Raw genomic sequence first — 23,783 nt, forward strand, 5'->3', positions numbered from 1 at the left:
GCAGCTGGCACAGTATAGGTGTTATGTGATCAAATCGAATCACCCCCACCAATACTCTGACAGCTGCATTCTGCACAAGCTGAAGTTCTGAACCGTCTTCAAAAGCAGCCCCACGTATAGTGCATCACAGTAGTCCAGCCTGGATGTGACTAGTGCGTGGATAACTGAGGCAAGGTCCATACTCTCCAGATAGGGCTGCAGTTGGCCTACCAGCCTAAGCTGGTAAAAAGCACTCCTGGACATTGCAGCCACCTGGGCTTCCCCAGTTAGCTCAGAGTCCAGGAGGACTCCCAGACTGCGCACTTGGTCTTTCAGGGGGAGTGCAACCCCATCTAAGACTAGTTGTAAACCTCCATCCAAAGTAGCTATCAAGATAGCTTTCGTTCAAGTTATTTAATGTCATTTTTTAAATATGATTTCATATGGAAATGGGGACTTTTAGGTGCTGCATCATTATTGAGAAGTGAATTGTATCTTCTACCCTTACCTGTATTATCCATATTAGCTGAATTCTCTTTGACGTTATGCAGTGCATAGTGATGGTAGAGGTGCTAAACTGATTATATAAAATGAGGATCAAGTAGCAATAAAATGAATTATTTACCATTAGAAGTGCTACGTTTTTTGCATTTGAGGAATGAAGAGTAATCATATACTACCTGGACAGCATTGATGATATTGGGTACTCCTCTGTTGCTCTGATGTTTTCTCTGAAGATGCTGCTGGATTTCTTCCTATAAAACTCTCTGTAGTAACTGACTACAGTCACAGAGATGGGATACTGACTTAGATAGCATAGACCATGTACATATCCCACCATATCACTAAATTTGAAAGCTTGATAGCTTTTCATAGAATTCACACAAACAATTTTTATTTGACCATTAACACATGTTCTGACTCCAGAAATAAAGTGAAATTTGGGGAAATGTCGACTAGAGAAATGTTGGTGGAAAACCTGGAACAAGTCCAATTGATTTGGACATGGGCTGGGGCTCATTTTAAAGCCTACTCTGTGGCAATGAGGGAGGCAAAGAAATTACACTTCTTCTACCATTGCATCTGCACAGAGTTGCCCAGTGGAGCTTTATCAAGTGGACAGAGGCTTATTATACTCTGGCCTGCAAGAAAAAAAGGTGGACTGCTCAATAGCCTGCTGTGACCAATTCGTGTGATGCTTTGCAGATAAAATTGATCGTAGCCATTCCAGCTTGGAATCCATAATTGATACAGGTCCAGTGGATGTGATTTGACCCCTGTTTGGCCAGTTACTATGGAATTGTATGGATTTCCATTTGTACAGCCTGAGGATATGGACAGGATCCTTGGAAAAGCGAGGCCTACCACTTGTGTGCTGGACCGTTGTCCTCCCTGGCCTATGCACCTGGTGAGGGGGGAACTGGCTGAGTGGGGAAGGGTAGTGGTGAACGCTTCCTTATGGCAAGGTATGGTTCCATCTTGCCTAAAAGAGGCAGTACTAAAACCTTTGTTTAAAAAAAAAAAAACCCTTCCCTGAACTCCACTGTATTGGATAATTTCTGGCCAGTCTCCAACGTTCCACTCTTTGGCAAAGTGCTGGATTGTGTGGTGGCTTCTCAGCTCCAGGGATTTCTGGATGATGCAGATTATCTAAATCCATTGTAATCTGGCTTCAGGCATGGTTATGGGACAGAGACTGCTTTGGTCGCCTTGGTGGATGATCTACACCAGGACAAGGGGAGTGTGTCCCTGTTGGTTCTGCTGGACCTCTCAGCAGCTTTTGATACCATCAAACATGGTATCCTGGGGCATCTGTCTGAGATGAGACTGGGAGGCACTGTTATATGGTGACTCCAGTCCTTCTTGGAGGGGAGATCTCAGAAGGGGGTGCTGGGTGATTCCTGCTCATGCTGTGGCCATTGGCCTGTGGTGTACCTCAGGGTTCCATCTTATCCCCCATGCTCTTTAACATGTATATGAAAGTGCTGGGAGAGATTGTCCAGAGTCTGGAAGTTCAGTGCCACCAGTATGCTGATGTCACCCAACTCTATCCCTCCTTTCCATCCAATTCCAAGGATGCTTTTCTGGTTCTAAATTGGTGTCTGATGTCAGTAATGGACTGGATGAGGGCAAACAAATTGAAGCTTAATCTAGACAAGATAGAGGTGCTCTTGGTTAGTCAAAAAATAGATCAGGGAATAAGGATTCAATCTGTGCTGGTTGGGGTTACACTCCCCCGAAGACTCAGGTTCGCGGTTTGGGTGTACTCCTGGACCCTGCCCTGAATCTGGATGCCCAGGTTTCAGCAGTGTCCAGGAGTGTGTTTGCACATCAGGGGCTAGTCCGCCAACTGTGCCTGTTCCTAGAGATGTCTGATCTGGCCAAAGACATGCATGCCTTAGTTACATCCCATTTGGACTACTGTACTAACTACTAACATGCTGTATTTGGGGCTGCCTTCAAAAACTGTTCAGAAACTTCAGTTGGTCCAGCTCGGAGTGCCTTTTACCAGCTTCGGCTGGTTTGCCAGCTTCGGCCTTTCCTGGACAGGGCTAGCTTGGCCGCAGTGGTACAGGCATTAGTAACCTTAATTTTAAATTACTGCAGTGCACTCTATGTGGAGCTGCCCTTGAGGCTGGCCTGGGAGCTGGAGCTAGTGCAGAAAGCAGTAGCTTGGCTGTTGTCAGGAGCTGCCCATTTTCAGCATGTAACTCCTTTGCTGAGGAAACTGCACTGGCTGCCTATTTGCTACCAGACCAGGTTTAAGGTATTAGTACTAGTGTACAAAACCCTAAACAACTTGAGACCAGGATACCTGAGACTATGGATGTACGAAACACCTACCTGGCTCCACGCCAGGCAATCCATGGGGGGGGAGGCGCTCCGTCCCTCCCCCCAGAATCCTTGATGGGGGGGAGGCGCTCCATCCCTCCCCCCGGAATCCTGCCTGGCCAGCTAAGCTCTGCAGCCAAGCCGCAGAGCCGCCGGCCAGGTCCAGCTGCCCGCAGCCAGACATCCGGCCGCTGGGCAGCCCTGCAGGGACGCAAATGGCAGCTGTCGTAGCCACCGCCATTTGCGTCCCTGTATTGAGCCATGATAGGCTATGTAAATATTTACATAGCCTATCACGGCAGGGGGGAAAACCCCAGCGTACGCAAATGGCGGTAGCCGCCACCATTTGCGTACGCTGGGGTTCCCCCCCCCTGCTGTGATAGGCTACGTAAATACTTACGTAGCCTATCATGGCCTCCGCAGGGACGCAAATGGCATCCCTGCACTAGCCGTAATAGGCTACGTAAGTATTTACGTAGCCTATCATGGCTATGAAGAGGAGGAAGCAAATGGCGGCCGCAGGACAACCGCCATTCGCAAAGCAGCACGGACGGGAGCAGGTAAGTGCTCCGTTCCGCGCGCCTTTCGTGGGGTGGGGGCGGTGGGGACTTCGTCCCGCGCGCCTTTTGTGGGGTGGGGGGCAGGGGCTTCGTTCTGCGACGGATTTTGGAGGGCCGAATGCACTGGCATTTGGCCTCACCGAGATCCGTCGCGGAATTCTCTGACATCCCTACCTGAGACAACACCTTCTTCTTTACTAACCTGCCCAGTCACTGAGGTCATTGGAGAGCATGTCCCTGGTGGTTCTACATGGACCCATGGCTCGGCTGGAGTCCACCAGGAAAAGAGCCTTCAGTGTGGTAGCTCCCTTCTTCTGGAACTCCCTGCCTTTGGAAGTCAGACAGACGCCAATGTTGTGTTCTTTTGGCACCTCGTATCAAGGGCTCCTTGGAGGCCTCTCTCAGTCTAATCCAGTAGCCAAGTCCAGACACAGACAAATGGATTCTTTTCAAAGCTTTATTCCTCTTTTACAACTTAACAACTCTACTGTTAGCAACTAGATATGAGCAGCAGAGTACCTATGCCCTACGTTGGAACAGTTGGTCCCCGTTTGAAAGGGAATTACTGGCAGACCCCTGAACTTAAGGACTAGGGAGAGTCCCTCCCCTTTTCCCTTGGATCCTCTGGGCGCAGCCGTTGTTTGCACGCCAACCGGGCACTACGCCTCCTTTCTGCGCCCTCCATTTGGCGCCGCTCTCTGCGTCGGCGTCGCGCGTCCATCAAGTCTGCTTCCCGCTCTCTGTCACTCCCAGGATTGCTATCTAAGCTAGGAATGCTGGTGGGAGGAATCTCCGTCAGCTGTTGGCCCTGGGAAAGAGGAGCGACTCCTCTTCCTCAGAATCCGAACTACTCTGCGATTCTATGGGATCAGTGTCCACCCTGACACCTCGTGAAGACGTTGTTATTTCAAGAGGCCTTCCATGAGTGACCAGCTGTGGTTTATTAAATTCAGAATCTGTTTCTTTTAAAATGTTTTAATTGTTTTAATATCGTGTTTTATTCTTTTATCCTTGTTCACCACTCCAAAATCTTTGATGTGGAGTGGTATATAAACATTGTAAATAAATAAATATGCTGTCAAATAATAAACTCAAGGAGCAAGTACAGTCTTGATCCATACTGAAGTATAGTGATATCTGTCTGTGATGCACCCAAACTGTTTCTGCCAATAAATTTATGCAATAGTATCTGGTTATGATTGCGAACTATCTAATGGTCAGTAATACCTGCAACAAAAAAGAAGTGATATAATCCACACATTCATGCAGATCTAATCAATTAATCAAGTCAAAATACATGATTAATTGACTAATCTTTCTTTGACTGGGGGGTGGGGCAGCACTAATTATTACATTGTCAGCTAACATGGCACATTACAGAATTACATCAGTAAACAAGAAAAACCACGGCTCAGAAGAGCTTATACATGTTGACAGTGAGGGAGACAAAGAGAGGGAAGGAAAGGGAGAGCCAAAGGTAGCAAGGGCTGGAGTGACAGCAAATGCAGTTGCAGAGACCAAAGCAGCCTTACCCAACCTGGTGCCCTCCAGGTGTTTTGGACTTCAACTCCCATCAGCCCCAGCCAGCATGGCCAGGATTGCTGAGAGTTGTAGTCCAAAACTTCTGGAGATTGGAGAAGGCTGAACTAAGGCTCTTTGTCCACTAGGGATGGGGAGTAAGGCAAGAAGAATTCAGCTCCCAGAACATCCAAGCATGACTAATTAGCTTATTAAAAGCTGGATATATAGAGGGGGAAAGATATGAATTTGAGAAGGAAGACACGAGGTTGCTTGGGTGTTGTTCAGTCGTGTCCGACTCTTCGTGACCCCATGGACCATAGCACGCCAGGCCTTCCTGTCCTGCGCTCTCTCCCGGAGCGTGCTCAAGTCCATATTCATTGCATCAGTGATGCTATCTAGCCATCTCATCCTCTGCCGTCCCCTTCTCCTTTTCCTTCAGTCTTTCCCAGCATCAGGGTCTTTTCCAGAGAGTTTTCTCTTTGCATTAGGTGGCCAAAATATTTCAGCTTCAGCTTCAGTATCTGTCCTTCCAATGAGCAGTCAGGGTTGAGTTCCTTTAGGATTGACTGATTTGACCTCCTTGCAGTCCAGGGGACTTGTAAGAGTCTTCTCCAGCACCACAGTTTGAAAGCATCAATTCTTCGGCGCTCAGCCTTCCTTGTAGTCCAGCTCTCACAGCCATACGTTACTACTGGGAAAACCATAGCTTTGATTAGATGGAGCTTTGTCGGCAAGGTGATGTCTCTGCTTCATATTATGCTGTCTAGGTTTGCCATAGCTTTCCTCCCCAGGAGCAAGCATCTTTTAATTTCATGGCTACAGTCACCGTCTGCAGTGATCCTTGGGTAGAACCTAATATTATTGCTTTGCTTTATAGACAGGGCCTACTCTGCTCACACCTTGACTTCACAGCTCCTGAGTTAGGTTTTGACTTGCATGTTGTTGGTAGGATTCATGACCCCATCTTCATTGTCTGTGCATGCTCTGCCAGTCTTCCAGATAACAATCCAACCTCCTCCCTGTAATAACATAGACTTCATAGAGGCATATGCCCCCAGAAGTGGTGGATTGTCACATGGAGAAAAACTAGCAGCAGCAGTATCTTTGTTAAAAAGTTCATGTGGAAAGGATCTCCCAATTTTCCATTGCCCTCGAAAGGAATGTGAAACTAGGGATGTCAGAGAAATCCACGACAGATTCAAATGAGGTCAGATTTCTATGAATCCGGCCTGTGGATTTCACAGCAGACTGGCTTTTTTGAGGTCACACAGATTCTGCAGACTTGCAAACCAGTTTTTCACTTTTGAGGGGGATTTGCGCTAATTTGCATTAGCACAATTTTGCAAGTGTGAATAAGCGCTAATGTGAATTAGCACATGTAGAATGACATTCTTGTAAAAAAAATCTGATTCCATCAATGAGCAGACGACAGAACGAACACAGATGGAACAGATTTAACAAAATCCATATAGCTCTATCCCCTTCATGGATCACTGCCTTGTTGTGGTGAAGTGGCTTGCGTAACTCAGTGAAGCCATAAGCTATGCCATGCAGGGACACCCAAGACGGAGAGGTCATGGTAGAGAGTTCTGACAAAATGTGGTCCACTGGAGAAGGAAATGGCAACCCACTCCAGGATTCTTGCCAAGAAAACCCCATGGAACGTATCACAAGGCTAAAAGATATGACGCCGGAAGATGAGCCCCTCAGGTCGGAAGGTGTCCAATATACTACTGGGGAAGAGCAGAGAGAATTTCCAAGTAGCACCAGAAAGAGTGAAGCAGCTGGGACAAAGCCGAAAGGACACTCAGCTGTGGATGTGTCTGGTGGTGAAAAGAAAGTCCGATGCTGTAAAGAACAATATTGTTTAGGAACCTGGAAAGTAAGATCAATGAATCAAGGTAAGTTGGAGGTGGTCAAACATGAGATGGCAAGATTGAACATCAACATCTTGGGAATCAGCAAACTAAAATGGACAAGCATGGGCGAATTTAATTCAGGTGACCATTATATCTACTACTGTGGGCAAGAATCCCTTAGAAGAAATGGAGTAGCACTCATAGTCAACAAAAGGGTGGGAAAAGCAGTACTGGGGTACAATCTCAAAAATGATAGAATGATCTCAGTACGAATCCAAGGCAAACCATTCAACATCACAGTAATTCAAATCTGTGCCCCAACCACTGAGGCCGAAGAAGCTGAGGTTGATCGGTTCTATGAGGACCTACAATACCTTCTAGAACTAACACCAAAAAAAGATGTCCTCTTCATCATAGGGGATTGGAATGCTAAAGTAGGAAGTCAAGAAATCACCAGGATAACAGACAAGCATGACCTTGGTGTAAAAAATGAAGCAGAACAAAGGCTAATAGAGTTGTGCCAAGAGAACACGCTGATCATAGCAAACACTCTTTTCCAACAGCACAAGAGGTGACTCTACACATGGACATCACCAAATGGTCAATATTGAAATCAGATTGATTATGTCCTTTGCAGCCAAAACTGGAGAAGCTGTATACAGTCAGTAAAAACGAGACCTGCAGCTGACTGTGGCTCAGATCATGAACTTCTTGTTGCAAAATTTCGGCTGAAATTGAAGAACGTAGGGAAAACCACTAAACCATTCAGGTATGACCTAAATCATATCCCTTATATCCCTACAGTGGAGGTGAGGAATAGATTTCAGGGATTAGACCTGATAGACAGAGTGCCTGAGGAACTATGGACGGAGGTCCATAACATTGTTCAGGAGGCAGCAACGAAATCCATCCCAAAGAAAAAGAAATGCAAGAAAGCCAAGTGGCTGTCTGATGAGGCTTTACAAGTAGCTGAGGAAAGAAGGGAAGCGAAAAGGAAGGGAGAAAGGGGACGATATATCCAACTGAATGCAGAGTTCCAGAGAACAGCAAGGAGAGACAAGAAGGCCTTCTTAAATGAACAATGCAAAGAAATCGAGGAAAACAATAGAATGGGAAAGGCTAGAGACCTTTTCAAGAAAATTGGAGATCTCAAGGGAACGTTTTGTGCAAAGACGGGCATGATAAAGGACAAAGAAGGCAGGGACCGAACAGAAGCAGATGAGATTAAGAAGAGGTGGAAAGAATACACAGAAGAACTATACAGGAAAGATCTTAATGTCCCTGATAGCCATGATAGTGTGGTCACTGAACTTGAGCCGGACATCCTCGAGAGTGAAGTCAAGTGGGCCTTAGGAAGCATTACTAACAACAAAGCTAGCGGAGATGACAGTATTCCAGCTGAGCTATTTAAAATCCTAAAAGATGATGCTGTTAAAGTACTGCACTCAATATGCCAACAAATTTGGAACACTCAACAGTGGCCACAAGACTGGAAAAGGTCAGTTTATATTCCAATTCCAAAGAAGGGCAATGCCAAATGGTGTTCAAACTATCGCACAATTGCACTCATTCCACATGCCAGCAAGGTTATGCTCAAAATCCTACAAGCTAGGCTTCAGCAGTATGCGAACCGAGAACTACCGGAAGTACAAGCTGGGTTTCGAAGAGGCAGAGGAACTAGAGATCAAATCGCCAACATTCGCTGGATCATGGAGAAAGCAAGAGAATTCCAGAAAAACGTCTATTTCTGCTTCATTGACTATGCTAAAGCCTTTCATTGTGTGGATCACAACAAACTCTGGCAAATTCTTTAAAAGATGGGAGCACCAGACCACCTTACCTGTCTCCTGAGAAACCTGTACGAGGGTGAAGAAGCAACAGTACGTACCGGACATGGAACAACCGATTGGTTCAAAATTGGGAAAGGAGTACGACAAGGCTGCATATTGTCACCCTGCTTATTTAACTTCTATGCAGAGTACATCATGAGAAACGCCGGGTTGGATGAATCACAGGTCGGAATTAAGATTGCCGGGAGAATTATCAACAACCTCAGATACGCAGACGATACCACCCTAATGGCAGAAAGTGAAGAGGATCTAAAGAGTCTCTTGATGAGGGCGAAAGTGGAGAGTGCAAAAGCTGGTTTGAAACTCAACCTTAAAAAAACTAACATCATGGCATCTGGCCCCATCACTTCCTGGCATATGAAGGGGAAGAAATGGAAGCAGTGACAGATTTTACTTTCTTGGGCTCCAAGATCACCGCAGGCAGTGACTGTAGCCATGAAATTAAAAGACGCTTGCTCCTGGGGAGGAAAGCTATGGCACACCTAGACAGCATAATAAGAAGCAGAGACATCACTTTGCCGACAAAGGTCCGTCTAATCAAAGCTATGGTTTTCCCAGTAGTAATGTATGGCTGTGAGAGCTGGACTATAAGGAAGGCTGAGCGCCGAAGAATTGATGCTTTCAAACTGTGGTGCTGGAGAAGACTCTTACAAGTCCCCTGGACTGCAAGGAGGTCAAATCTGTCCATCCTAAAGGAAATCAACCCAGACTGCTCATTGGAAGGACAGATACTGAAGCTGAAGCTCAAATATTTTGGCCACCTAATGCGAAGAGAAAACTCCCTGGAAAAGACCCTGATGCTGGGAAAGATTGAAGGCAAAAGGAGAAGGGGACAGCAGAGGATGAGATGGCTAGATACCATCACCGATGCAATGAATATGAATTTGAGCACACTCTGGGAGAGAGCACAGGACAGGAAGGCCTGTCGTGCTATGGTCTATGGGGTCACGAAGAGTTGGACACGACTGAACGACTGAACAACAACAATATAGCTCTATATGAAACATCCTCCTCCTGTGTCTGCGATGTGACAGTGGAAGACTAATATACCAAATGTGTTTGATGTCAGCAATACTTGAGGAGCAATGGTAGCCCTGGCACTACTTCTGAAAGACATGCCATTATCAGCATCTTATCCAAGAAGATAAAGGAGTAGGTAAAACAGGCAGATTGCAGTGAGGCATAGCTTGGATCTGTCCAATCCTTTGCATATAACAATAATTTTTAGGGATGAGAGCTGTAAAATCATGACTAGTTATTCCTAGTGAGCACATTACTCAAAAGATGGCATTCTGACAGCATAGAGCAGAACTGGACAGAAGTAGACCACAATCCACTGGTGGATCACTGGCCAATTTCCAGTGGATCACCTAATACCTACTGGTTGCTGGGATTCTTCCAAAGAATGCAAGATTAGGCTGGCCTTGGTCTAACCCAGCAATAAACTTTTTATATTCTTAAGCAAGAATGCATACTCAGGCTCCCTTCAGGCAGATTACTTATGCCTCTATTGTTAAGAGATCCTGAGTAGGGATGTGAAAACTCACCCCAGCTCGGCTCCTCCGGGCACCCGCTGAAGTGGCACCCCTGCTTGCAACCCCTCCCCCTGGACCCACGCTCAGGCCACCCATGAGCTCAGTAAGTTGCCCAGGCTCATTGCAATCTCATCTGGTGAGCACCCACCATTTTCCCGCCTTTGATTTCTGCATAAAAAAGGAAGTTAAAAAAAGTGTATATTTAAATATGCGCAGTATGGGGCTGGGAAAGCTTAATAAGCACAATATTAGAGGGATTATACCTCTGATATTGCACATATTAAGCTTTCTTGGCCCCAAACTGAGCATATTTAAATATGCACTTTTTTTAAACTTCCTTTTTTACGTAGAAATCAAAGGCGGGAAAATGGTGGGCGCTCATCGGACAGGATCATGATGAGTCCAGGAGGGTGTGAGCAGGCGTGAGCATGCATGAGCAGGGGGCGAGTGAGGACAGCGTTTTGGCGGGCACAGTCCAGGGGTCATGGGCGGAGGGGGCCCGATGGATTCCCAGACCCAGTCAGGCACCTGCACCATCCCTAATCCTAAGTATCTATTTGTATTTATTTAACGTATGTATATATTACTATTCTCTTAAAATATCCAGAGTGGTTTACAACAATATTCCAGTGCCTCAGAGGTACTAGCACCTCCCCCACTGGCCTGGCTCAGAGGCAGTACAATGGCAATTCAGGGATGGCCCTACTGTTAGGTAGAGTGAGGTGGTTGCCTCAGGCAGCAGATGCTGGGAGGCAGCAACACAGTGTTGGAGGAGAGAGCTGTGTGCCAAGCGGCCTCCCCTGTACCCACTATGCCAGCTTGTTTCCTTCAGGACTTGGGAGTGGTGGGAGATGCTGCTCCATCCCCTGTGTTGACGTAAGCTTAAACTGCCAGTTCAGTCATCTTTTAAATATGGAGTGGGGGCGCTGTCTTGTTCTTCGCCTCAGGCAGCAAAATGTCCCGGGTCAGCCCTGCTGCCATTTGGCTCCTCCCCTCCCAGACCTGCCTCCAGCATTGGCCATCCCACCTGTCTGTTCCCAAGGGAGAGGTGAGAGAGCAAGGCTCCCTCCATTGGCCTGGTTACGATCAACTGCCATTTGGCTCCAGTTTTCCCAGAACTGGCTCACACATTGGCAGTGGTACATAAATGTGTTAAGGTCCTCTTTTCCTTTGGTGTAATGTCTATTAAGTGGTGAGCCAAGCCATTGTTTTAAATTATAAACTGCCTTGAATGCACTGGCAGAAAGGCGATGTATAAGCATCTTAGTGACAGGCCTATCTTTGTCTAGGAGGAACTGCGCGGATCTAACATTACAATCCTATGCATGTTTACTCGGAATTGTGTCCTATTCTGTGGGTCTGACTTCTAGTTAGGGATGTGAAAATCTGCAAAACCCAAGCTCCTCGAATTTTCTCCGATGTCCATGTCAAAGCTCATCCTGACCCATGTTTGTGTCAGATTATGAGCTTTTGTTGTTACTCTTTGCACACACAAAAATTGTGCATATTTCAGTGCATATTTTCCCAAAGGCAAGGTTTTGTTGTGCATTTTTTTAAAGCATGCACTTTCCCCATTGATTAAAGCATGTTAGTGTGCATTTTTTTAAAGTACACACTCCCCCCCCCCCATGCGTACCTTTCTAATGCACACATTTTTAAACTCACTTTTCTTTGGTCCACAAGCTTGGAAATGTGCAGACCTCGACCACAGATTGCGTTTGAATCTGTGATCAAATTTGGGAGGTGTGAACTAGGTAAATTCTGGTCTAAAACTACCTGAAATGAATTTCTCATACATCCCTACTCCCACTTAAACTTGCATAAGAGTGCAGCCTGAGCTGGTGAAAAGCATTTTGTGCCATGGACAGTACTCAAGCATCCACTGTAAGGCCTGGATTAACTGCACCTCCTAGTGAACCTCTTCCATAAGAGAGAGCACAACCCCATCTAGAGTCATCTGGAAGAGTACGCACCCTTTAGAAATTCAAAACACATTGAGGGACCACAGAGATTCCAATAAAAGCAACAGCAACAACAAAAAATCCAAACCACACAATACCGGTCAGCCCACCCTTGCATTAAAAGGTCTTTCTCTCTTTTCCACTACTGGATTGTTTTTCTTCTTTAATAACATAGCATCAACGGGGGAAAGGCACTCAATAGCAAGAACAGAGCAGTAACACAAAACACGGAAAAAGTAATGCTGCTATCACTTAGGTACACAGATGAAGAATGGGTTTGCACAGCACAGCGTCTAGCATGGAGCCCTTGGCGGTTTGAACCCATGCTTGGAAAGGAAGAGATAAGTTGTGGTCTCTCTCTTTTCAGCCCACGCACAGCCAGCTGAACTCAGTGAGAGTCTTCCCTTCAATCCCCTTGTCTATCATTTGGTTTCTTCTGTGTATGGCTCTACAGAGGGTAACAAAAAGATGATTTTTATTTTTTACTAAGGCAGCAGTTCATGGTTGGTTACCCACTTGGGATTATCTGATCTCAGCCATCACGCATCTAAGCGGTTGTCCAGTGCAGCTTTTTTCCAGCTGTGTGACTCGCCCCCAATGGGACAGCTGTTTCATCACCAGATGCCCCGATTGTTTGCCATCCGCCCTCCAACCAGCAACTACCTCACTGAGCAGCTCCCCTGGGACGGAGGAGTAAACCCACAAATAGTCGAGTGGCATGGAGTATTAGGCCACACCATCCATCACGAGCCAAGAGTCATCAACCTCAGTGACATGCAGCCCCCAGGGGCAAGAGAAGGGAGAGTGCACTACCCTCTTGATTGTTTAGCCTTTTATGAATTATTAAAGGAGCCCCTTTTGGCATTCAGGGTAAGTCCTGGGTTGCCTGAGGAGTTCTCTGCCCCTTCATCCAGAGTGCCCCACTGCTGTGACCCCATATTTCAGGGAATAACTGAGTGATAGATGGGCTGCCTTATTGGGAGGCCAAGCGATCTCTCCAGCACATTGATTTCTTCCAATGTGAGGCTCTTAATCTGCCACAGATGATTTTGATCCATCCCTTCCCCCCAGCCTCCCTTCTCTGCTCATTTGTCTTGCGCTCTACTCTGCTGTTCCTAATGACACAGCAGTTCAGGCAGGAACCATTTATTGATGTTGCTGCATTAGCAGGCACAGCAGATAAACCTCCATGTCATCACCACTGAGCAGAAAGCCAACTGTGCTCTTCCCTGCTTGGCACGCTGCACAAAATGCAGTTAGAAAAGCAATGGGTGGAGTGGGGTGTTGCTTTCTCATTTCATCTATCGGAATGAAAAGAAGCAGCCTTCTGCTTGATTTTTGAGAAGTGTGTTTGTGTGTGTGTGGGGGGGGGCATTCTCTGTCTTCCATCACCTGCCATTCTTGTATCATCCAAGAAATTCATTTGACACCAGGGCAAGCTTATTTGTGCAACAGAGCTGTGCACAGGTTTACAGTCATTCTTGGGTTAGATCCAAAGCCAGGTACCCTTGTAGACATGGAAGGTGTTTTCTACACACAGAAGGCCTGCTGTATCGCTCGCTCTAGATCAGTCTTCCCCAACCTGGCATCTTCCTAACTATAACTCCCATCATCCCAGTCAGCTTGCACCATGTTGGGGGAGACTGCGTTAGAGCATCATGCAAGAAAAGTAAAACTAAATCCAAATAGGTTCTTCCATTTGCACAGAGCAGAAGATTGAGAACTCATATAGAACCTGGCCACTTTCAGCCATTTTTCTTTCAGTTCAAATATCTTTAAATCCAACCCAGTGGTTTGTCTAGACAGTTTAGAAGTGATTTCCCACCCACACACTCAAAACCCTTGTGGACGGGAAAATCATCAAATCAGAGAACTGTGAGGGACCCTACAGCAGAAGCATCCAGAAGAAAGGTACACCCTGAAACCTTTTGGACAACCGCCAAGGGCAGAGATTCCACAATCTCCCTTGGCAACTTATTCCACTGAGGAACTGCTTTCATATTTATGATGTTTTCTCTAAGGCTTAACCTAAAATTTGGGGGCACTGCAATGGCCTGAGTTCGTACTGCATATACTGAAAAGGGCGTATGCAGTGTTTGATCTAAGGGAAGAACGTCATGGACTGTGCCTGAAGGGCTGAGACAGTCTGGGTGCAATGCATAGTCAGAGTGTAAGGTCAAAGGTCAAGATGAGACGGAAGTGAAATCCAAAGGACATAATGGAGGACACCAGAAAGATCAAAGGGGTGAGGGAGGGAAAAAAAAACACATTATTATTACAAGTTCAGGAAACGTAATAGAAAACAAACAGAAACAGGGCCAAAGGTAGTGCAATGAGGCAGCTATAATTGATTTAAACTACTTTTACCCTGTCCTTCATCACAAGTGCTCTCAGGGCAGCTAATAAATGTAAAGTCTGTCCTCCACCCCTTTTATTCTCACAACAACCCTGTGAGGTAGCTTGGGTAGGTGAGATAGGCAGGTCACCCAGTGAATGTCAAGGTCGAATGGGGATTTGAACCTGGGTCTCCCCAGGCCTAGTCTGGTACTCTTATACCACCCTGGCTGTCATGGTATCAGAGCAGAATAAAAACTAGACTGTAGAAACTGGAGCAGGAGACATGACAAAAACCATCAGCTTGTATCATGGAGAGGCTTTCAGGCCAAGCAGTCTGTTCAACCAATCAGTGGCTAGCCAAGAGCTAACATAGTAGTAATGGGTAGCTACAAAGCACTTGCACTATCAACAGGGGTCTGCTTTGGCTCCCTGCAGCTTCAAACTCTGATTTAGCTCTAGCATGGACTTCCCTCAGGTTGCTTTCTGATATTACTGGGTCGAGCTTGATCATTTTCTCTTAGGGGGAGTTCAAACATTCAGTCTGTTAATGTTGGTTGCCACATGAGGTGCCTCTGTCTTAGTCTGAGGTGCCTCTTTCTGCCCCTGTTGCCACATGAGGTGCCTCTGTCTTAGTCTGAGGTGCCTCTTTCTGCCGCTGCTGCCACAGGAGATACCTCTGTTTCAGTCTGTTAATCTTGGTTGCCACATGAGGTGCCTCTGTCTTAGTCTGAGGTGCCTCTTTCTGCCTTTGTTGCCACAGGAGATACCTCTGTTTCAGTCTGTTAATCTCGGTTGCCACATGAGGTGCCTCTGTCTTAGTCTGAGGTGCCTCTTTCTGCCTCTGTTGCCACAGGAGATACCTCTGTTTCAGTTTGTTAATCTTGGTTGCCACATGAGTTGCCTCTGTCTTAGTCTGAGGTGCCTCTTTCTGCCTCTGTTGCCACAGGAGATACCTCTGTTTCAGTCTGTTAATCTTGGTTGCCACATGAGGTGCCTCTGTCTTAGTCTGAGGTGCCTCTTTCTGCCTCTGTTGCCACAGGAGATACCTCTGCTTCAGTCTGTTAATATCGGTTGCCACATGCGGTGCCTCTGTCTTAGTCTGAGGTGCCTCTTTCTGCCTCTGTTGCCACAGGAGATACCTCGGTTTCAGTCTGTTAAACTTGGTTGCCACATGAGGTGCCTCAGTCTGAGGTGCCTCTTTCTGCCTCTGTTGCCACATGAGGTGCCTCTGTCTTAGTCTGAGGTGCCTCTTTCTGCCTCTGTTGCCACATGAGGTGCCTCTGTCTTAGTCTGAGGTGCCTCTTTCTGCCTCTGTTGCCACATGAGGTGCCTCTGTCTTAGTCTGAGGTGCCTCTGTCTTAGTCTGAGGTGCCTCTGTCTGCCTCTGTTGCCACATGAGGTGCCTCTGTCTTAGTCTGAGGTGCCTCTGTCTTAGTCTGAGGTGCCTCTTTCTGCCCCTGTTGCCACATGAGGTGCCTCTGTCTTAGTTTGAGGTGCCTCTTTCTGCCCCTGTTGCCACATGAGGTGCCTCTGTCTTAGTCTAAGGTGCCTCTGTCTTAGTCTGAGGTGCCTCTTTCTGCCTCTGTTGCCACATGAGGTGCCTCTGTCTTAGTCTGAGGTGCCTCTTTCTTCCCCTGTTGCCACAGGAGATACCTCTGTTTCAGTCTGTTAATCTTGGTTGCCACATGAGGTGCCTCTGTCTTAGTCTGAGGTGCCTCTTTCTTCCCCTGTTGCCACAGGAGATACCTCTGTTTCAGTCTGTTAATCTTGCTTGCCACATGAGGTGCCTCTGTCTTAGTCTGAGGTGCATGTTTCTGCCCCTGTTGCCACATGAGGTGCCTCTGTCTTAGTCTGAGGTGCCTCTGTCTGCCTCTGTTGCCACATGAGGTGCCTCTGTCTTAGTCTGAGGTGCCTCTGTCTTAGTGTGAGGTGCCTCTTTCTGCCCCTGTTGCCACATGAGGTGCCTCTGTCTTAGTCTGAGGTGCCTCTGTCTTAGTCTGAGGTGCCTCTTTCTGCCCCTGTTGCCACATGAGGTGCCTCTGTCTTAGTTTGAGGTGCCTCTGTCTGCCTCTGTTGCCACATGAGGTGCCTCTGTCTTAGTCTGAGGTGCCTCTGTCTTAGTGTGAGGTGCCTCTTTCTGCCCCTGTTGCCACATGAGGTGCCTCTGTCTTAGTCTGAGGTGCCTCTGTCTTAGTCTGAGGTGCCTCTTTCTGCCTCTGTTGCCACATGAGGTGCCTCTGTCTTAGTCTGAGGTGCCTCTTTCTTCCCCTGTTGCCACAGGAGATACCTCTGTTTCAGTCTGTTAATCTTGGTTGCCACATGAGGTGCCTCTGTCTTAGTCTGAGGTGCCTCTTTCTTCCCCTGTTGCCACAGGAGATACCTCTGTTTCAGTCTGTTAATCTTGGTTGCCACATGAGGTGCCTCTGTCTTAGTCTGAGGTGCCTCTTTCTGCCCCTGTTGCCACATGAGGTGCCTCTGTCTTAGTCTGAGGTGCCTCTTTCTGCCTCTGTTGCCACAGGAGATACCTCTGTTTCAGTCTGAGGTGCCTCTGTCTTAGTCTGAGGTGCCTCTTTCTGCCTCTGTTGCCACCTGAGGTGCCTCTGTCTTAGTCTGAGGTGCCTCTTTCTGCCTCTGTTGCCACATGAGGTGCCTCTGTCTTAGTCTGAGGTGCCTCTTTCTGCCCCTGTTGCCACATGAGGTGCCTCTGTCTTAGTGTGAGGTGCCTCTGTCTTAGTCTGAGGTGCCTGTTTCTGCCCCTCTTGCCACATGAGGTGCCTCTGTCTTAGTCTGAGGTGCCTCTTTCTTCCCCTGTTGCCACAGGAGATACCTCTGTTTCAGTCTGTTAATCTTGGTTGCCACATGAGGTGCCTCTGTCTTAGTCTGAGGTGCCTCTTTCTGCCCCTCTTGCCACATGAGGTGCCTCTGTCTTAGTCTGAGGTGCCTCTTTCTGCCTCTGTTGCCACACTCTGTTTCAGTCTGTTAATCTTGGTTGCCACATGAGGTGCCTCTGTCTTAGTCTGAGCTGCCTCTTTCTGCGTCTGTTGCCACAGGAGATACCTCTCTTTCAGTCTGTTAATCTTGGTTGCCACATGAGGTGCCTCTGTCTTAGTGTGAGGTGCCTGTTTCTGCCCCGGTTGCCACATGAGGTGCCTCTGTCTTAGTCTGAGGTGCCTGTTTCTGCCTCTGTTGCCACATGAGGTGCCTCTGTCTTAGTCTGAGGTGCCTCTGTCTTAGTGTGAGGTGCCTCTTTCTGCCCCTGTTGCCACATGAGGTGCCTCTGTCTTAGTCTGAGGTGCCTCTGTCTTAGTCTGAGGTGCCTCTTTCTGCCCCTGTTTCCACATGAGGTGCCTCTGTCTTAGTCTGAGGTGCCTCTTTCTGCCTCTGTTGCCACATGAGGTGCCTCTGTCTTAGTCTGAGATGCATCTGCCTTAGTCTGAGGTGCCTCTTTCTGCCTCTGTTGCCACATGAGGTGCCTCTGTCTTAGTCTGAGGTGCCTCTGTCTTAGTCTGAGGTGCCTCTGTCTTAGTCTGAGGTGCCTCTTTCTGCCCCTGTTGCCACATGAGGTGCCTCTGTCTTAGTGTGAGGTGCCTCTGTCTTAGTCTGAGGTGCCTCTTTCTGCCTCTGTTGCCACATGAGGTACCTCTGTCTTAGTCTGAGGTGCCTCTTTCCGCCTCTGTTTCCACATGAGGTGCCTCTGTCTTAGTCTGAGGTGCCTCTTTCTGCCTCTGTTGCCACATGAGGTGCCTCTGTCTTAGGGCTGATGCATTCCAAATGGCTGTGGGGATGCTGCTTTAATTTGCTCCCCCTGTGGGCCGCTGCTTCTTGAAGAGTGTTGTATGTGCAGTGAAGAACTAGCCATCCCAGCTATTCCAATGTTTGTTTGTTTGTTTTGTTTCATTTCATTTCTATACTGCCCAATAGCTGAGGCTTTCTGGGTGGTTCACAAAAATGAAAACCACAAAGTACAACATAAAACAATATAAAATATGAAAGCTTAAAACTACAGTATTAAAGTACAACCAGAATAAAGCCTAGCAGCAATGCAGAGATTTAAAATACATATTTAAAACAGCAGAGCTGAAAGACTAGAGTGCTAAAATGCTGGGAAAATAAAAAGGTCTTCATCTGGCACCAAAAGGAGTAGGTGTTCTCCTCACATCCTGCCCTTTTTGGTTTGCTTTTGATGCCACAACAAACTAGGCACATTGAGCATCACCGGATATCTTGGCTGATTTTGCATCATTTATTCCCCCTCTAGAATGAAAGGTTTCAAAGAATTGAGCTTTTTAAAAAATGAAATTGAAAAACCAATCAACTGGGTGGTCAAAGGCAGGCAGGATAGGGAACTGAGTGAGAGCAGGGCTGTAGCTCACTCAGTTCCCTCTCCTGCCTGGTGGAGCACATGCTTTGCATGCAGATGGTTCCAGGCGGGGCTAGGAAGGAATCCTGCCTGAAACCCTGGAGAGCTGCTGCCAATCAGTGTCAACAACACAGGGCTAGATGGACCAAGGGTCTGACTCAATAGACGGCAGCTTCCTATGTTCCTAGAATGGGATGAAGATTGGCGTTAGGTGTGTGGTAGGGATCTGTGGTTAGGGGTGGCAATACAGAACTGTACAGGGCACTGATATGGCATAATGTTGTTTCCCTGCTGCTCTTATTGCAGATTCAGTGAAGCTGCGAGCCTTCCGCTGCGATCGGCACTCCTGCAATCCCGCTGTTGGGAATCTAGCAACAGGCAGAACGCCAGCGACACGTACCACCTGTGGGCAGAACAGCACAGAACTCTACTGCTTTTACCCAGATCACAGCCTCCTCCACCAGGCCTCCCAAGGTTGTGGGCAGCCCAGGTGCACCAAATGTAATGCCAACCAGCCTGATAACTCTCACCTCCCTTATGACATGACTGATGACTTCTTCCTAAATCCCGGCTCCTGGTGGCAGTCTGCGCAAGGAGTACACAGGGAAGAGATCAGGCTGGACTTGGAAACGGAGTTCTACTTGACCCACGTCATAGTAGTGTTCAGATCACCTCGCCCAGCAGCCATGGTTTTGGAGAGGTCCCAGGACTATGGGCAGACATGGAGGCCTTACAAATATTTTGCTGTCAACTGCACAGCCACTTTTGGGCTTCCTGATGATACCATTGAGGAGGGATCTCTGTGCACTTCCAAGTATTCACATGTGGTGCCTTGCACCAGAGGGGAGGTAAGTGACAGTAACTGAAATATGATTAACCTCTCAATCGCCACTTTGAGATTACACTTAACAAAGCTAGGAAGTTCAACCTTCAGAAGATGTTGGCCACTGGCAACTACTCACACATAGGGTGGCCATGTGTCCTACTTTACAGAGGACAGTTCTCTATTGAAGGGCTGCCAGAGAACAGTCCTCTATTTGAGTCATCTTTTCTTTGAACGGCTGTCCAGCCCACGTCCACTTTAAAGATAAAGAACCATAAGAAGAAAGAGAGGGGCACCTGAACGGCAGACTGAGCAGGCCCTGTGGGGGGGGGGGGTGTCACCTGGTCACAGCCTTCCCTGCTAGGATGTTCTGTATTTCTATTTAAATTATAATAATTATTTCTAAATTTGCATTTATACCTATAAATTAGACAATGAACCATGACGTAGTTATGTAAGCGTGCATCAGATTTTTAATGGTAGGCAGGAATAATTAAGGGTAAGAAGAGAAAGACTGATACAGATTTCACTTGTGCTAGCATTCCCTCCCTTTTCTAGCATGCCATGGCACCTTCAGCTAGGGAGAGGCCATAGCTCAGTGGCAGAGTACATGCTGTGCATGCAAAAGGTTCCCAGGATCAGCTGACAGCATCTCCAGGTAGGGCTGTGAAAGACTCCTGTCTGACACCCTGGAGAGCAACTACCAGTCAGTGTTGACAATACTGAGCGAGATTTACCAATGGTCTGGCTCGGTATAAGATAGATCCTATGTTCTTAACGCGCAGTGACATAACCCAGTCCTATGCATGTTTACTCAGAAGTTAGTCCTTTCCAGGTGTGTTTAATAGGGCTTATTCCCAGGTAGGAGTAAGCCCTATTAAGATTGGAGTAAGCCAACCTGAACAGAATTACTGTTATCCAAATGAGTCATGTGATTATTCCTCCCAGTGCCGGCCCTACTATTAGGCAGAGTGAAGCTGTCACCTCAGGTGGCAGATGCTGGGAGGCAGCAGCAAGGTATTGGAGGAGAGAGCTGCGTACCACTTGGCCTTCCCTGAGCCCCCTAAGCAAGCCTGCTGCCTTCAGGTACAGTGGAGGATGCTGCTCATTCCCCGTAATGAAATAAGACTTCACTGCCAGTCCAGTTGGCTTTTGAACATGGAATGGGAGGTGACACCATGTTGTTCTTCGCCTCAGGCAGCAAAATATCTTGGGCCAGCTCTGTTACCTCCCCACCTTCCAAAGTATGGAATATGGAACTGTTGACTTCTCTTTGACCTTTTCAATGTCTTCCTAAGACATGGACATATACAAAGATGCATCATACTGCCTTTGTACAGAGAATGAGGAATTCACGTGAGGTCGGGGCGGAGCATGTTCTGCTGGTGGAAGATGACACAGGCACAGATATCCATACAACATTTCAAAAGCTCGTTTTCTTTGTTACCAATGGAAGCTGGTTTAATAAAAGCCTTAATCTACCCTGCTTTATGAAGATCTTCAGTCACATGTGGTCAGGCTTTTAGTTTTACTTTCACCTACATTGTGCCAATTAAATGGAAGATGTGATCAAAAGCAGAAGCTTAGGTTAAAATACTGATGCTGGTTTATGTTGAACTTAAGGTCTTGAATAAGATAGAAATACGAATAGAAATGCTAGATTTTTTTTTTCATACTGTCCACCCATCCAGTCAAAGGATCTGGGAAATTAGAAGCACGTTTTTTAATAAAGCAGAGCATCCGGAAATAAAAACAAGAGTCTCTGCAGAGGAGGGAGTGTAGCGCAACAGAGAGCTGTCCACTGCAGTGTTCCACTGTATAAAGTGGCAAGAGCTGCAGGTCAAAATACTCTTCCACCACAGAGTGCAACCAATTTATTTACTTGCTTGTTTATTTACCAATTCTGTTAGAATGTACAGGAGGTGAAACTATCAAAAGGCCATTCATTTCATGCGAGAGTGACAGATGAAACCAATGAAGTGTGCTAGAATTAGCCCATTACTGGAATTCACTAGGGGAAGAGGAATTGTGTATGCCTGAATAAGGTAGCCTGTTGCTATGGGAACAAGTTAAATGTGCCTTGCTTTGCAGACCTGTTCAGGCTCTGCTATCTAACCCATCATGACCCATGAGGAGAGGAACATAAGAAGAGCCATGCTGAATATGACCAAAGGCCTATCTAGTCCAGCATTCTGTTCACACAGTGGCCAGCCAGCTGCCTGTGGGAAGCCATTAAGTAAGGACATGAGGGCAGGGCTGGTGTCAAAGGTAGGCATGGCTGGGCACCTGCTAAGGGCCCATGCCCCAGCAGGGCCCCACTGACAAGAGCCTTCTGGACTTGCTCCTCTTCCTCCTCCCCACTGTGTGTTCACCTGCCTCTTGCTTTGGCCCAGACAACAGTGGTGGTGAGAAATTGATGCAGGAGATCAATTTCTCACCACCACTGTTGTCTGGGCCAAAGCAAGAGGCAGGTGAACACGCAGTGGGGAGGAGGAAGAGGAGCAAGTCCAGAAGGCTCTTGTCAGTGGGGCCCTGCTGGGGCATGGGCCCTTAGCAGGTGCCCAGCCATGCCTACCTTTGACACCAGCCCTGCCCTCATGTCCTTACTTAATGGCTTCCCACAGGCAGCTCGCTGGCCACTGTGTGAACAGAATCCCTGGCTCTCTGCCTGTCAAGCAAGCAAGTGGTAGCAGTGATGAAAAAGAAGACGAGGAGCAACAGCAGCTGGTGACAATGGCAGTGAGAAGGTAGACTCACTGAGGGCGTCTTGCCCATGGGTCCTCTAAAAGTGCTCTTGTTCCCTAGTAACTAATATTCAGACATACTACCACTAATACTGGAGGTAGCATATAGCCATCTAGAGCCATTGATAGCCTTATCTTCCATGAATTTATCCAGTCCCCTTTTAAACCCATCCAAGCTGGTGGTCATCACTACATCTAGTGGTAGTAAATTCCATAGTTTAACTATACGCTATGTGAAGAAGTACTTCCTTTTATCAGTCCTCAGTCTCCCACCAATCAGCTTCATAAGTTCTAGTATTATGAGAGATGGAGAAAAACTCCTCTATATTGACTTTCTCCACATCATGCATACTTTTGTACACCTCTATCATGACTCCTTATTTACATTTTTTGTAACCTAAACAGTCACAAACATAACCTTTCCTCATAAGGATGGTGTTGTAGCTGCTTGATCATTTTAGTTGCCCTTTTCTGCCCTTTTCCAACTCTAAAATACCCCTTTTAGGTGTGACAGCCAGAACTGTGCACCGTATTCCAAGTGTGGCTCAACAATAGATTTGTATAAGGGCAGTAAGATTATTGTTGATGCTTTTCCTAATTATGCCTAACATGGAATTTGCCTTTTTCACAGCAGCTGCACACCAGGTTGACATTTTCATCGAACTGTCCACCACATCCCCAAGATCTCTTTTTTGGTCAGTCACCACTCACTCAGATCCCATCAGCATATACGTGACGTTTTTTGCCTTAAGGTGCATCGCTGTATATTGCGTACATTGAACTGCATTTGCCATTTTGATGCCCATTCTCCCAGTTTGGAGAGATCTCTTTGGAGCTCCTCACAATCCCTTTTTGTTTTAACCACACTAAATAATTTGGTGTCATCAGCAAACTTGGTCATTTCGCTGCCCATTCCTAATTCCAAATAATTTATGAACAAGTGTATTTATTTATTACATTTATATCCTGCCTTTTTTTCCTCCTTAAGGAACCCAAGGCAACTTACATGATCTTCCTTTCCATGTTATCCTCACAACAACCCTGTGAGGTGGGTTGGGCTGAGAGTCTGTGACTGGCCCAAAGTCACCCAGTCAGCTTCCATGGCTGAGTGGGGACTAGAACCTGGATCTCCCAACTCCCAGTCCAACACTCTATCTACTACACCACACTGGCTCTCCCAATACAGCACTGGTTTAAAAGCACTGGTCCCAATACAGATCTCTATGGGACCCCACTGTTTACATCCCTCCATTGTGGGAATTAACGATTTGTTCCTACTTTCTGCTTTCTGTTCAGGAACCATGTGCTGTCTTTTTAAACACATACACACCGGTGGATCAACTAATGGATTTTCTAATGTTTTCCTTCCAAGCCCAAGGAGACTCAAAGTCAGATCTGATTCTGCTAACACAAGTCTGAGTG

The 23,783-nt window shown here is 46.9% G+C and overlaps 1 protein-coding gene across 1 annotated transcript in view; it reads left to right on the forward strand.

Moving 5' to 3' along the window:
* LOC146354936 (netrin-4-like) overlaps positions 1-23,783 on the forward strand; it is a 106,836-nt gene that overhangs the window by 6,235 nt on the left and 76,818 nt on the right. Inside the window, exon 4 of the mRNA XM_084840207.1 lies at positions 19,101-19,642. Within this exon, the coding sequence (XP_084696333.1) occupies positions 19,101-19,642 (542 nt within the window). The remainder of the gene's footprint in view (positions 1-19,100; positions 19,643-23,783) is intronic.

Source organism: Heloderma suspectum, chromosome 2 (assembly GCF_057233095.1).
Source record: "Heloderma suspectum isolate Gila_16-S chromosome 2, 16-S_ref, whole genome shotgun sequence".
In the NCBI taxonomy this organism is placed as follows: domain Eukaryota; kingdom Metazoa; phylum Chordata; class Lepidosauria; order Squamata; family Helodermatidae; genus Heloderma; species Heloderma suspectum.